General features: G+C 39.8%; 1 protein-coding gene across 1 annotated transcript in view; it reads left to right on the top strand.

The window, feature by feature from the left end:
- Positions 1-11,494, top strand: part of fbn2b (fibrillin 2b) — an 80,630-nt gene that overhangs the window by 7,679 nt on the left and 61,457 nt on the right. Inside the window, exons 3-7 of the mRNA XM_016507418.1 lie at positions 970-1,052; positions 2,311-2,409; positions 6,293-6,388; positions 6,751-6,846; positions 11,279-11,476. Of these exons, the coding sequence (XP_016362904.1) occupies positions 970-1,052; positions 2,311-2,409; positions 6,293-6,388; positions 6,751-6,846; positions 11,279-11,476 (572 nt within the window). The remainder of the gene's footprint in view (positions 1-969; positions 1,053-2,310; positions 2,410-6,292; positions 6,389-6,750; positions 6,847-11,278; positions 11,477-11,494) is intronic.

Genomic DNA, 11,494 nt, shown 5'->3' with positions numbered 1-11,494 from the left:
TTCGCGCAAAATCGTCCCAGTACTTTAGTACTGTACATTTAGTTCTGGAACTAAAGCGGTGCGAAAGGCCCTACTGTTGCCCTTTCCCCAGCATTTTCCATTTACGTGTTCCAACATCTAGCCCTCTATCAGCCTCTACTCTTTCTGGTCCTACACATCTCTCTTGGTTTTTGCTGTTAGCAGTTGTGTCGTCTGGCAGTGCGGTTTGAAATCCATCAAAAGATTCAAACTACAGCTGGTCGAATGTACAGTATTTGAAAAATAATGTGTTTTTTGAACATTAAAGCATTTCAACATATTCTGTTACACCAAATAATGATCTTTAAAAAAGCATCATATGACCCCTTTAAAGGTCCATTTACGGCAGGCTTAACTTGGTGCTGATAGAAATAAAACTGTTTTCGCAGTGAGGGTCCAGGTTTGATGGAGCTCCTAAGGGCTTGTTGGAAAGAAACTGGCAAAATGACACGTTCTGAGGGTGATTTGCCTCCAAGCTGTCAGTTACCAGACTTGGTCGTCTTGGATAAAGTCATATAAACAACACTGAGTCCCAAAACATGGTGCTGGGTTTGTTCACACTTAAGCAGAGAAATACTGAACTTTGGGCTTGTTCTTGTCATTAATCACACATATCATGACTAAACAGACACCTTTCTTTGGAACTAACTCTTGGTGAGAAAGTTGCCAAAAAACAGCTCATGGATGAGTGCATTTGGGAACATAAGAGTAGCTTTAGTAAATATTTCTGTCTCAGGAAGTTTAGTTATGGTCCTACTCAAAACAAACTCTTTTCGTGTTGTTTCCCTGGAATGTCCTTTGGGGCGATTGTATGTATTGAGCCATATTTATTGCAAAGGGTCAGGAGGTCTTTGAGACTGTAGATATTTCATTCTGTTGTGTGTTTCTGAGAAACGTTCATGAATAATATTTGGTTTCTGTAATTTAATGGACTTGTTTACATTGTTTCAGGCCCAACGTATGTGGTTCCCGCTTCCACTCTTATTGTTGTCCAGGATGGAAAACTCTTCCTGCAGGAAACCAGTGTATAGTTCGTAAGTATCTGCTACATTTGTTTTTTAAATTGCATGCTGGAGATGCCATTTACCTACTGTACACTTACCAAAATTTTGTGGTCACACTTTATTTTAAGGTCCAATTCTCGTTATTAACAACTATGACTTTTGCCTCAATAAACTCCTAATTTATTTATTTTAAAGGGTTAGTTCACCCAAAAATGAAAATTCTGTCATTAATTACTCACCCTTGTGTTGTTCGAAACCCATAAGACCTTCGTTTATCTTCGGAACACATTTTAGGATATTTTTGATGAAATATGAGGGCTCTCTGACACTCCCATAGACAGCAAGGTAACTACCACATTCAAGGTCCAGAAAAGTACCAAGATGATCGACAAAGTAGTAGCTACGAGAATACTTTTTTGCGCAAAGAAAACAAAAATAACTACTTCTTTCCACATTTTCGTCTCTACTGCGTCACTTGTGGACACGCGTTCACGACAGTACCATGACGCGAGCGTGTGGCGGTGCTGACCCAGATCTGGCGTAATGACGTCACAGTTATTTTTGTTTTCTTTGCGCAAAAAAGTATTCTCGTAGCTTCGTAACTTTACAGTTGAACCACTGATGTCACATGTACTACTTTGTCGATCATCTCAGTACTTTTCTGGACCTTGAACGTGGTAGTTACCTTGCTGTCTATGGGAGGGTCAGAGAGCCCTCAGATTTCATAAAAAATATCTTAAATTGTGTTCCGAAGATGAACGAAGGTCTTATGGGTTTCGAACAACACGAGGGTGAGTAATTAATGACAGAATTTTCATTTTTGGGTGAACTAACCCTTTAAGTCTAAGCCTTTATCTCTTGGGGGTTGTGTTGTGGTTAAAGTTCTTGGGGTCAAACTCAAGAAAGAGCAATTAATGAACTGAAGAGTTGCTGATTTCCCCCTGACGTACCCTCGAGTTAGCCTAAGGCTAAATGGGTAACACTTTAGTTTAGGGACCAATTCGCTCTAATAACTAGTTGCTTATTAGCATGCCTATTATTAACATATTGGCTGTTTATTAGTACATATAAAGCACATATTCTGCATGACCATATTCTACATCCCTAATCCTACCCCATACCTAAACTTAACAACTACCTTACTAACTATTAATAAGCAGCATGTTTTTGCACCCATGCAAATGGCATGTCCTAAAGCTGCATACAGTTAATTATTCTTGAGTACTATCCATTTGTACGTATGCTAAAAGATCAAAATGCCTTGTCATGAATATTTTTGTCTCTCCAGCGATCTGTAGGAACTTGTGTGGGGATGGCTTTTGCTCGAGGCCTAATATGTGTACCTGCTCCAGTGGTCATCTTGCCCCTAGCTGTGGTGCGGCCGCAGGTGAGTTCAGTCATTACAGTTTCAAGTTGTCACCCACATTAGTAGCAAACTCCCTGGGCTGTATGAAAAACACATTATGACTAGTTCATCATTTCTTTTTTATTTTTGGCCATTTTGGTGCGTTCATTCATAGGCATAGTTTAGAAAAGGAGGAACTGGATATAAAATGACTTTAACCGCTAGGGCACAGCTTTGACTGTAGATGTGCTTTTTTAAATAATTCTCTCTACTCTGCTTGCTTCCTTTGCGGTTGAAGGGCTTGTCATTATTTTGAACTTTTCCTTGACATTTCCAGCGATTTATTTGGTTGAAAGTTGAAATTGAGCAGAGATTTGGCCAGAAAAACTGTGAAATCGCTCTGACAATGTATAGTGTTTCATCCTTTGAATTATTAGCTAATGTGAAGCCAGGAGTGTTTTTTGTTGAGATATGTTAAATTTGAGACCACACGTCCACTGGTGAAACCTTGCACCAGCCGTTTTTATGACTTACTTAGAAAAACGTGATTGATTTTGTTTAGATGGTGCTGGGAAAAGTAATGACTGTTGGTAATTCCTGGATGAGGTGTTTAGCATTAGCGCAGGTTTCTCTTACTGCACTTGCTTTCTGCCAGTGGCGTCCAGCCGTTTCTCAGCAAATGCCTGGAATATGCGGTCATAGACAAATAAACCCAAATGCACCAAACCATAGGGTTCGGTCTCGTAAGCTGCAAAACCAGAGTCAATTTATTCGGCAATGATAAATTGACCATCTAATTCGGCTGCCAGTCCTCTGACTGTTTGAAAGCAAATACTAAACATACGCTTGTACTCTGTTTTGGCAGCCTTATGAGATTTGCGAGATTGTTAATGCTGTCATTACGCCTAACAGACCGCGTACCGTCTACAGTGGTTGGGAGCGGCCACATTTATAGTCAGCTATGAATCTGCAATTACTCCATAAATAACAAGCCACAACATGGATGCTAGCCTTAGCCATTAGTGTCCAAAACACTGCAGCTGTGCTAAAGATACTGTAACGCTAACCTCTTTCTCTTCATCATTAATGTCTGATTACCATACTTCTAAATGTATTATGTTATGCCACCAGCAGTGTTATTTTAGTATCATTAATGTACTATTAAAGTGTTTGTACATTTTTGTATCTTATCCAATTTAGTTAAACTTTTAGTAATTTTGTTTTAGTAATTTTTATTGTTTTTTTGTAACACATTACATTTGTTAACACTAGTTAACTACATTAGTTAACAAGTACTATAAAATACTAATTTTAGTTCATGTTCATTTCAACATTTATTAATACATTATTAAAAAAAAAGTATCCTAGTATTTTTTAATGGAACTGAGCTGACGTGAACCAGCAATAAATAGCTGTATTTTTATTAACTAATGTTAACAAAAATTAATAAATACTGTAACAAATGTATTGCTCTTTGTTAGTTAATGCATTAACTATCTTTAATTAATAAGACTTTATTGCAACAGTCTCTATAGATTTTGTAAAAAAAATATTTTAGTTATTTTAGTACTTCAAGCTTAAACTAAACGAAAATGAGAAATGTTGTCTTGGCAGCTAAATGAAAGAAAAGTTTTGTTTTAGATATTTTAGTACTTCAAATTAAAACAATAAATTAAAATTAGAAATGTTGCTATGGCAACTAAATAAAATGTTTATATTTTTTTATTTATTTCAGTTGATGTTTATTGTATTTCAAGTAATGAAAATGTTATTTAATAATTTTAGTTTTAGATAATAATCCTGGCCGATAGATCTTAAGATGAATCTCTGGATTTGTAATACAACACAGAACAAGAACTATCGCTCCCTGCTATAATTCAAGAAACGATTTGTTTTCATGTTAAACCCCATCATGTCTCGTTGGTGAATCTGATGTCGACAGGCCACGGATCTAAACTCCACACTGCGCCACGAGAAAGAAACGGCCATAAAGGACCTCTGTTTCTCAGCCTCGCTCATGTTTCCTGCCATCATCGTAGCTTGTAAAAAACTGACAGATGTGACTACTGCAGACAGAGGTGCATTGTGGGGTGGCAGGCCTCGGGGAGCCCTGTTTTGCTTGCGTGTGCAGCTCACTTAGCATGGGTCAGCGAATGAACCACCTGTAGGGGGCCGTCGGCAGGTCTAGCCAATGAAATTAAGTCATTTCCTGCGCTTTAGGAAAACACGGCCCATGCTCAAACATTTCCAGGCCTTGCCGTTGAAAGCATGCCATCAGCGAAAAAACAAAAAGCACTCATGTTTGATCTACATCCATCCATGTGAAATCAGACAAAAACAGACAAATTTTTTACAAAAAAATAAGTTTATTTTAGTTTGTTCTTTTTTTAAGTTTATTTAAAAGGATTAGATCATGGCAGGCAAAGATGAAAGGAATAAATGAAGAACTGTTACATATTTTTTGTCTGGGATAAGCAGTAGCTTGATTTATATTTGGGCTGAAGCGTAATGGCACGATGCCTTTGTTTAGACAGAACGAAAGAGTTTGGCGAGAGCAACGTTTTGATGCAACCGATCGGGAACATCAGTCTTTTGAAAAACTCGGTGCGAGAGTCCCATCAGAGATGATTCATTGTGCTTATGTCAGAATGTTTTCATATACAAACGCTATTGAAAGATTCTTCACTAAGTGATTCTGTCTCTGCCAAAAGAATTCCTATTTCTTGAAAATTGGTGGAAAGTTAATCTACTTGTCCAAAAAAATGTCTGGTTGAAAATCAGGATGAAAATAGGCTTTTGTTGGCTGAGTCAAATTGCTCTTACCACAAATTCGATTGGCGGTTGCTTATATTGGAAAGACAATAAGAAGTATAAGAATTAAAGGTTGTTCTCAAATACATACTGTAAGTATGACTAGTGTTGTCAAAAGACCCGGTATTTCGGTACCAAGTCGGTGCTAAAAAAATGAAAACGTTACGGTACCAGGTTTTCTTAAGTACCGGTTCTTGATGCGCTAAACGAAAGCTATCCTCTTCCAGTGTTGCCAAGTCCGCAGTTTTCCCGCGGAATTGGGCTGCTTAACACTGAAATTGGTACCGAGAACTGTGGATTTTCACTGGTATCGGTACCGAATACTGAAATTTTGGTACCGTGACAACACTAAGTATGACTAAATAAAATAAATAGTGAGAGGGAGATACAGTAAACTGAAATGTACACCAATGTAAGGGCATACAAACAGTTACCTATGTAAAGTTGAATAATATAACAATATTCAAAATATAAGGCTGTGTGATAAAGCAAAAAAATATCTTTTTTTTTGAGCTTTATATTATTTTCAATATTTCTGCATTTCTGCAGGAAGCTTCATTTCCATCAAAGAGTGTAAAAATGTCATGCAAGAACTATAAACTGGTAAAAATCTAGTGTAAAAAATGCTTCACACACTGCTTTTCATGAAATAATGTTTTAATTTTAATACATGAAAAATGCCACATGGGAACTTTTACTTGATTTTTCGAAGTTGTAAATAAAGATGCTATTTCAGTCTTTCTACTTAAAATTTTCATGTTTAAATCAGTGTGTTACTTGCTATTTCTCTGTAATTATTTGTGATATTTATTTTAGCAATTTCTGAGTGTTTAAAATAGTTTAAAAGTAAATTACACAGCATTTTTTCGCGCAATTCATCACAGAGGCAACAATATTCATAGTGTACAATGCCAAGTTTATTAGAAAGCAGTTTGAACTAATTCCTGGAAATTAATCAATGATTTTTTTGTAATATAAGAATGTTTCTGACTGATTTTTTTGTGTTATTCCCAAATAATGGAGTTACTTTTAGCTGCAAGCATGGTTCATTGTTATACTGAGCACAACTGAGCACTCTAGACGAATTATAATCACCTCTCTTGTCTCTGTACAGTCCAGTCCTGCAGCGTCAGATGCATGAATGGAGGGGTCTGTAATGAAGATGCCTGCTCTTGTCAGAAGGGCTACACAGGAACGCACTGTGGACAGCGTAAGTGAATTTTTCTTTTCAGAGCGTCCCGACATCTCCACATACCTGACCAGACACACACAACAATAGATGATTTTACAAGAGTTTGGCTTACAGACACAAAAGATCTTAGAATGTGTTTAAATCCAACTATATATTTCTCTAAATATTTTAATTTTGTTTTATTTTTATATTAAAATTTTTAAATTATTTTACATTTTTTCTTTTTTTTAAATTCACAATCTTGTAATGAAGCATCAAGAACTTTCTAAACATTTCAAAGAACCATATAGCAACTCAAAAACCCTATTTGCATTTTTTTAAGTTTAGGATAAAATATAATAAAATAAATTCTCTCATTTGACCAATTTTGCTTTCTGTAGCTGTGTGTGAGACTGGATGTCAAAATGGCGGCCGTTGTATTGGACCCAACAGATGTGCCTGTGTCTACGGTTTTACTGGACCACAGTGCGAGAGAGGTAAGCCACCACTACGCTTCCAAAGTTCATATTTTCTCAAGTCTTAATTGTGTTGACGTCTGTTAGGATGTGCGGTTTGTTTACCGTCTCAGGCCTGCTTCAAGAATGTGGTAACACTGTGTCAATGTGACCCAAAAATGCTCAGAAGGGAAATTTACAATACTTTAGTTTCGAGGCGGTGCGATTCCCCCTTCACTGTAGCTGGTGTGAAATTAATGCTACAGTTTACATTGTGGCCACGTCTCTCAAAGCAGGAACAATGAGGTTATCTGGGGCGAAAAAAAGGACGAAAGCCTCCCTCACGGGTGCACAAGACATTCTGTCACAGGTGAAATTCTTGGCTGGAGTTATGAGAAAATGACAGACTGAAAGGACCGTAAAGGCAGCTCCCATCAGACCGTGTGAATTGTGGGAGAGAAGCGCCCCAGGCACACTAGACCGAATACCTAAGCCCTTTTTCGGTACTCCACCCTCCTGCATCTGGTTCTCTGTGTGACCCCACCCCTTCACGAAGCCCCCTTCTGCAATCGTAGGCCGGTTCCCTTTGAAAACCCAACACAGGGAGGCAGAAGTTTGGGAGACATCTGGCAATAGATAAAGTAGGGTGGAAATGACAAGGGAACAATTCTGTGTGGAGCCGTAGACTTTTCTGACAAGAAAGGGTGGTGGTGGAGGGTGTTCTCCAAGAAATGGAGACCCCAGCTGTGTATACACAGCCAGCCCTGAACTAGTACAAAAAAATCACTTCACATGGAGAGCGCCGTCCACAGGACACCAGCTGCCCCCTGGCAGCTCCATTCTGGGCCACCCGACCAGATCCATTCAGTCCAGACTCTCGTCTCCGAAACCCCCCAGACTTACCCTCAAGGTCCTTGCTTGTAGATTATAAAAACGTCACACTAAGCAATTAGTCATTTCACAGTTAAAGAGCAGAGATAGACTCTTTATTTAGCCTGTCTCAGGCATGCCTGTTTATCATCAAGTGACTGGATTTCACACAGTTGATGAATTTCCAAAAGATGATGCAGTTTTGCAAAAGTCCTGATGTCAGTCTCTCTATTTGGTTCTTTCAAAAAAGCCAGAACCGTCTTCCAAGAAAAAGATAGTAACAAAGAAATTGGATCCTAAAAAGACTGAAGCACAATAGTTGGCTCGCGTTTTTTATAAAGTAAAGAAGAGTTCTGCGAACATAATGCAAGCTCAGCTGTGAGTCGGGCACAGTTTATAGGGGGAGTTAAGCGAGTTAACGGTAAGAATGGTGTTATCCTCATCTAATTCGTTTTCCATTTAGCCACGTGTGCTCTGTGTTATCGCTTACCGTGGCCCACACCAAAACAATGTGTAATACTCTTTCACAGTTGAGGGTTGACTTTGCGCAAGGTCATGGGTCACTATTCAATTTTAGTTGCATCAATTACCACTGTTTTAGCACAGATGGCATTGCTTTTTTGTGTGGTGCAATGGATTCTAGAGAAAAGGGTTTTCCGAGCAATGAAATATGACTAATCCTCCTGTAGCCACAAGAGAATGAATGAATGAATGAATGAATGAAAGGACTGAGGCTCGCTGGACTCATTGTGGGCTAGCTCATTTGGGAGTCATTAAAGTGTTGAAACCTTGGCTTGTTGGATGTGTACGACAGAGATAAGATGTGAAGAGATTGCCGGTCTTATTTAGCCGTACTGTAAATCACTGAGCAGTAAAAGAGTTTGTTGGTTCGTCCGAAAATCTTCAAAGCCTTTCACAGGAATGCTTGAGCGTCTAATGTTTCCTTTCTACCCCCCTTTTTTTCTTCAGACCTATGTGAATGAACTTCTGCTTCTCCCCAAGTGAAAACACATTTCTTATCTTGGTGTGTACTCTGATTAAACTGAAATAGGTCACAACAAAGCGAGCGACTATTCCCAGTCATTGACTCTTGAGCACGTTTTTGGCTGCGCTTGGGGTTTCCACCTGCAGTTGGTCCCCGCAGCTTAACGTTCCAGACTAGATTAACTTCTCTCTGGCTGATTTTTCATTTCTTAGAAGGTCTTTCATGACAATCTACTCCTTTTCGGTCCATTAGCACAGAGGATGATAAAAACAGGCCAAGTCGTTGGAGTGTGAAGAAAGCTGGAATTCCTCCTGCCAAATTATGCTGCCGCTCAATCTTTGGACAAGTGTGAATGCCACACATCAGCGACCTTCTGAGGCATCGTTTTTCCCCAACTTGCCTCATGATTCATGATAATGTATGCTGAATAGTTGGCAGAAGTCGCTGGCAGGGAAACACTGTGGTGACTAAACGGAAAGTAGAGGTGAGTGAGCATTTGGCAGGATAGGGTGTAGGTGAATGGTTTTGATCTGAGAAGCCACTCGAACTGTAATCAAGGCGAAATTACTTCCGAATGTTGTTTGCATCACAGACACATCCCCCCTTCTCCAGAATATGAGTCTGCTTGCTTCTGGGAAGCAAGGTCTGTGCATTGTTGCCAAGTTTGCCAACGTGACATTGAGGTTAACCGGTTTCCCTTTTGCCTTGCAGATGTGTTGCAACGAGATTGCAATCTTTTGTATTAAAGTGCTCAAAGGAGTCCAGTCTTTAGCGTGGACCTACCGTGTTACACTGAATTTATTCTTCTGGCCGTGTGCGCATACAAACGGTTCTGTGCAGAAATTGGCTGGTTCGAAAAACGTGATGGCTTCCGAATGATGTTGGCCAGAGCCTTCAGACTCCCGGGCTCCAGTTTCATTGCAGATTAAAGGGTTGTTAGACAGACCTGAGCAGCTTCAAGGATGTTCTTATGGCAGACGTTTCTCAGGACCTTCTTTGTTATTGTCCTTCACTGCAGAGCAACTTTTGACGTCCATGTCCGTGTAGGTATTGTACAACTTCTTACATGTCCGGAAAACTAGTCGACCCTTCAACAAGTCACACTTTACCTTATGTAAATGACTCAATACTCATGTGTGATCCACTAGTCAGTTGTGCAAGTTACCTCAGAGTAGAAGTCCCAAGGTTGTTCCTGCTTATAGACACTATTTTTAAAGCACTGCATTTGTTTGCTCCTAACATGGGAAATTACCAAATCAAGAAAGTCTGACTTCATAGATACGCCCCAGAAGGCTTTATCCATATGAATATTATCACTCACAGCAAGAGTCAAAGCAACAATATAGAGAGGCTGATGAATTGGAGTACTGGATACGCACGGACACATATTGGCCTTAGCTTGTCCCCGTAGTCCTGACCAGGCACAATTAATCAATCCCAGATGTGCATAGGATGCTCGCCTCTACTTGGAGAGGACCTGCATTCCTAGACTCAAATCGTCCAGGAAGAATGGTCAGGTCAGGGGAGCGCAGGAGGGACGAGGAGAAGGGACAGCAAAGGGATTTGAAGGCACGTGAGGGGGAAATCTTCATAGGCCTTTCTTCCTTTTTTGTCTTCTCCTCATGACCTACTTTCTTAGTGCCATTTCCCTTCCTCTTGGGTATAGATATATGATTTAGCTTTTGTTTGGCATGCAATATTATGAAGGATATGGAAAGATTTGTTCATTTCTTTAAGGAACGATTAGGGTCAGGAAGTCATTCATATCCCGCTAGAGTAAACTGACTCTCACACTATACCCCAAACAAATGCAGGATCTCGTTCAATTACATTTTCAAAACATCACTAGCAAAGACTTGGAAGATGCAATATCGCACAGCAGGGCATCTCTTTGAGTTTTATTAAACAGAAATGACTGCATCCTGAAATGCTCAGTTTATGTCAGTGTCGAATTGGTTTGTTTGATGCTCAAAACATCATTAATGTGATTAAGTCAACTCAATTGGCAACCAGCACAAAGGAAGTCAAAACTCATAGCCAAATCTCCAAATGTCAAAACAGTGCTAGAACCACTATCCCACATTTTGACCTCAGCCAAAAACAAGATGGTTTGTCATGGAAATTGCCATTATCGATGCAACCCAGCAATTTCTTAGCGATTATCTGGTTATCCTATTATAAGTCTGTGAAAGAGAATCCCTGTCAGAGTATTCCCAGACCGACCTCCAGCATGGGAATGATTGGGAAACAGCTGCGTGGTGGAGAATATGAATCTGCTGCTTTCTTTATCCACAAATGTGATTTCTTGTGGTCGTAATTTCTTGGTTGCATGTCATAATGTTTGTCAGCACTTGTCTTATCATATTATTGAAAGGTTTTGTCGGCCTGTGTTGGCTTGCTGGTCTTGGCTGGTTTATTCTAGTTTAGCAATTGGCCAGCTAGTCAAAGTGCCACCAAACCAGACCCAGGTCAGCTAAGACCAGCATACCAATTTAGATCAGTTTAAGCTGTTTTTATGGTTTTGGGATGGTATTGTACCCTGAAAGGCTTTTTCACTGTATGAAAAACCAATGTTGTTTTCATGTACTTATTGACGCTCTTTATCCCTCCCAAAATCAGACTACCGGACCGGGCCATGCTTCACACAAGTCAACAACCAGATGTGCCAAGGTCAGTTGAGCGGCATTGTGTGCACCAAGACGTTGTGTTGTGCAACCATCGGGCGAGCATGGGGTCACCCATGTGAGATGTGCCCTGCCCAACCCCACCCTTGCCGAAGAGGTTTCATACCCAACATCCGCACTGGTGCTTGCCAAGGTAAGAATGAGCGTCAAC

Source organism: Sinocyclocheilus anshuiensis, unplaced genomic scaffold (assembly GCF_001515605.1).
Source record: "Sinocyclocheilus anshuiensis isolate Anshui unplaced genomic scaffold, SAMN03320099.WGS_v1.1 scaffold2468, whole genome shotgun sequence".
In the NCBI taxonomy this organism is placed as follows: Eukaryota; Metazoa; Chordata; class Actinopteri; order Cypriniformes; family Cyprinidae; genus Sinocyclocheilus; species Sinocyclocheilus anshuiensis.
This window is presented reverse-complemented; position numbering and strand designations above follow the sequence as displayed.